General features: G+C 50.6%; 1 protein-coding gene across 1 annotated transcript; it reads right to left on the reverse strand.

Annotated features, from left to right (window-relative positions):
• Positions 1–2,523: 2,523 nt before the first annotated feature.
• LOC119192045 (carboxypeptidase Y-like) lies at positions 2,524–3,238 on the reverse strand (the record flags this gene model as incomplete). Its single annotated transcript, XM_037445891.1, has 1 exon — positions 2,524–3,238. A coding segment is annotated over one exon (715 nt), but the record flags the coding sequence as incomplete, so codon positions are not given.
• Between the last annotated feature and the right edge of the window lie 405 nt (positions 3,239–3,643).

Genomic DNA, 3,643 nt, shown 5'->3' on the forward strand with positions numbered 1-3,643 from the left:
GCAGTTAGTTTAGTGAGAACACTGATCAGACGGCAATCAACATGTAAATTTATTCAGAGCGATCTATATAATCGAGCGGTGCAGTGCTATTAACCTCATTGTGGCGACGACGTATACATGTTAAACATCATGTTGCCCTGGTCACTCCGATACCAATCTTATGACTTTTTTACCGGGCTTAATTAAGCGCCCACCATAATAATCACTCTAATAATTTTGTATCTTTATTAATTGAGACATCGTCGACCGTCCACAACCGGCACTTACATAGTGCATTATGTTCATATTGATAGGCAAAAAGTTCAACATAAAAATAAAACCGCCGCTTCGTGAGCTCCTAATAATATTTCATTTGCGTTTTGTAATGAGAGTAAATTTAGTTTTAATGAGAGTTGCGAGGTACTTTTAAGTACTTTTCAACGAGGCTACCGAAGCGTCGTAACTTTCAAACTTTATTTACAAAACTGTTGAACCTAATATCTTTCATTAAAACGCTGATGACTCAAACGAACCGGCATTAATACTTCTGAAAGTTTAAATTCAATTGAAACGTCGCGTCGCCAAAAATCACACGGTGCAGCTTTACGTGATACAATTCGTTTTGTCAATCCAAATAGGCATATTAGTGACAACGCGCCGAATTGAAAACACATTGACGAGGGGATCGGCCCGGCTCGATGCTCGAAACTGGGTCGTAATAATAGTGTATTATGTGACAGTTCAAGCATTGAGACAACAGACAATAGCCGGCTGTATGCGGGGTGGATGGCAAATATTAGAGCGGGGACACGGCGACCCTCCTCGGCTTTGTTGATTATAATCTGCGCTCAACCCGAACCATTTATTGTTTGGATCCTCGCCGCTTATTCCATAAACAATTACTCACTACGAATACAAAACTCATAAATAATTACGAAACGGTGTTTAAGCCGGCCTCCATTTAATATTACTTCTAGTTCGAGTTCAAGTTGAAGCGTTTCAACAACTTGGAAACGACACAAAGTTGGCAACGCGGAAATAAAGCAAAAGTACATTGTTACGGCAAAAGTGAAGTCTTCGGAATTGATATCTCGTCTTTAATTATCACGCTCGCAAAGTTTCCCAGTACGGGGGCGAACGGTAAATTGATTCCACAGGCACTTTGGAAATTTTTAGCCCTCGACAGTGATTAATGAAAGGAATTTGGGAGTCTGCCGATGCGCTCGCCCCTCGTGCGAATAATAACAAGAAAAAGCAACGACCCTCGTCTTAAATAAACCCAATACATTGCGCAGTAAATTCACTGCTGTCGTAAAATATTGTGGCTGCGATATTGCGCAGCTGTCGCTCCGCTGATAAAACTCTAAGGTAACAAACTAACCATAATTCGATGTGGTTAAGCGTGATGAGTTCATAAAAGTGGAGAACGGTTTGCATAAACCTTTGGCAATAATCTCGCAGTCACGTCGGCATGATTAATGATGCGTGCCGCGCATTCGTTTAAGGATTGTGAAACATGGGACGCTCGCCCGTCGCCGCTGCGTCGACTCGCCTCAAGTCTCGACCCAGTGCGAACTGCGTGCGGCGCGGCGTGAGTCGCGACTTGCGACCACACCACGCACACTCGCACCTACTTCATTAAAGCCGTAATTCAAACATTTTATATGTAACAGAGAAATCACCGACTGATTACATGGAATTAACGATGAAATCGTATCCAATGCATGTGTGAACTTGGCTGCGAACGTAAAGTGCGCTTGTCACGCTGGCATTTTAATACGATTCGTTCGCGTGATTGCTCTCTCATAAGGGAAAACAATAAAACCGGTTCTCAATAGACACTACAAATCGAACCGTGATAGATTTATTGGTCTTTGATTGTAATCGGAGACGCTACACGAAGAGCCGTGCCTTGATCGGGGACTTGTATCTAATTGTGAATGCAACTCTCGTCGTTTTGCACGGATAATTTGGCTTTTGCAATTCTGCGTGGAAGATACACAACCTTATTTGCCACAGAGGCCACAATCGCATTAATTTGTGGAGTGCAGCGAGTATTGTGATGTCTGCGGTGAAGCGAGGAGGGCCGGGCCGGGGCCGCCGGGGTGATTTAATGAACCGATGCGGCGCGGCGGGCGACACGCGCGGATTACACCCTGCCGCCGTTTGCACTCAATCAGCCTCGCAAATAGCCCCGAGCTCGACAATTAAATACACTGCTCCCAAACAATCAGCTACATGAGCGATAACAACCATCGCACCATTATCGTTATCAGCGGCCCTTCCTGATCGATAAATTATTATTGAGGATGACACGCCTGTGTGACTCTCAACTACGACTTTGTGTGACTAACTTACTTACTACAACTTACTTCCTGTCATCGAACAAGGCGCCCGAGTGTTCCATTAGTATAATACCACTTTCAGAAGCCACTTCTGCGCATCGTGAACAAAATGTAAAGATGATTAATTACCTTAGGTTCAGTTTTTTGTTTCTTGGCTGGTGGCTGCGAGCTATGTGTCTCTTGCCTGGAGTCATCCGGCTCAGGTTTGGAGGTGGGTTGCGGCGTGTGCGGCGCGTGCGCAGCGGGCGCAGGCGCGGGCGCGGGTGCGGGCGGGGCGCTGGCGCCGGCGGCGGCGGAGGCGCGGACGCGGCCGGCTTCGCGTCCAGCCGCGGCACCGGCGACGGACGCGGCTCCGTCTGTGGAGCGGCGGGGGCGGCGGCTGCGCGGCGGGCGGGTGCGGCGCGGGCGGCGGCGCGGCGGGCGGGCCGGGCGCGTTGGGCGGAGGAGGCACGCGCGCGACGCCGTTGACGTCGTGCGGCGGATGAGGCGCGTGTGGCGCGTGCTGCGCGTGCGGCGCGTGGGGCGCGTGCGGCGCGTGCGGGTGGTGGTGTTTGTCGCGGGCCTTGTCGCGCCGGTGGCCCCCGGAGCCGCGCTTGGCGGCGGCGGGCGGCGCGGCGGGCGCCGTCGGCGGCGGCTTGGGCTCGCCGTTCGTCTCGTTTGACTTGACGATTTCGTGCTTGGCCTCGGAGCTCTTGGTGCCGGGCTTGGTGCGCTTGATTTTCATCTTGAGCGCGGTGCGCTGCGCGTCTGGTTCGGCGCGCGCCGCCATGCCGCCCGCCTCGTCAGTCTTCTCTATGTCGGCATCGAGGTCTATGATGAGGTCGCCGATGCCGATGTCCCACTCGTTGTCATCGTACTCGAAGTTGGCGGGGTGCGCGTGGGGCGCGGGGCGAAGCTCCGCCAGCCGGCGCGCCCTCCCTCATTGGCGCCGCCATGCGCGCCGGTCAACACCGCCCGCCCCCCGCTCCCCCGCACGCGCACACACCATTGTAGCCCTGCGAACATCACGTGCACATTCAACACACAGAGAAAGGTACATGCGATGTGCCTTCTTACACTCTTACTTCACTATCGTTTAACGTCAATCTGTCGTCAAAATGTGTACATTAATTTAGCTGTGCAATGTGCATGGCGTTAAACGTGACGAAACAGTCGGAACTTTCTGCATTAGGAACAACCCGCGCGGGCTCGGAAATAATCATTTTGAATCAATCGACGGATAAACTGGAATTATGTATCTACAAATAAAGATTAATTGCTGATTATATTTTTATTGACGTGTTTTGATGTAAAACGGCGATAAGATTTAATTTAAATAA

This window comes from Manduca sexta, unplaced genomic scaffold (genome assembly GCF_014839805.1).
Source record: "Manduca sexta isolate Smith_Timp_Sample1 unplaced genomic scaffold, JHU_Msex_v1.0 HiC_scaffold_229, whole genome shotgun sequence".
Taxonomy (NCBI): domain Eukaryota; kingdom Metazoa; phylum Arthropoda; class Insecta; order Lepidoptera; family Sphingidae; genus Manduca; species Manduca sexta.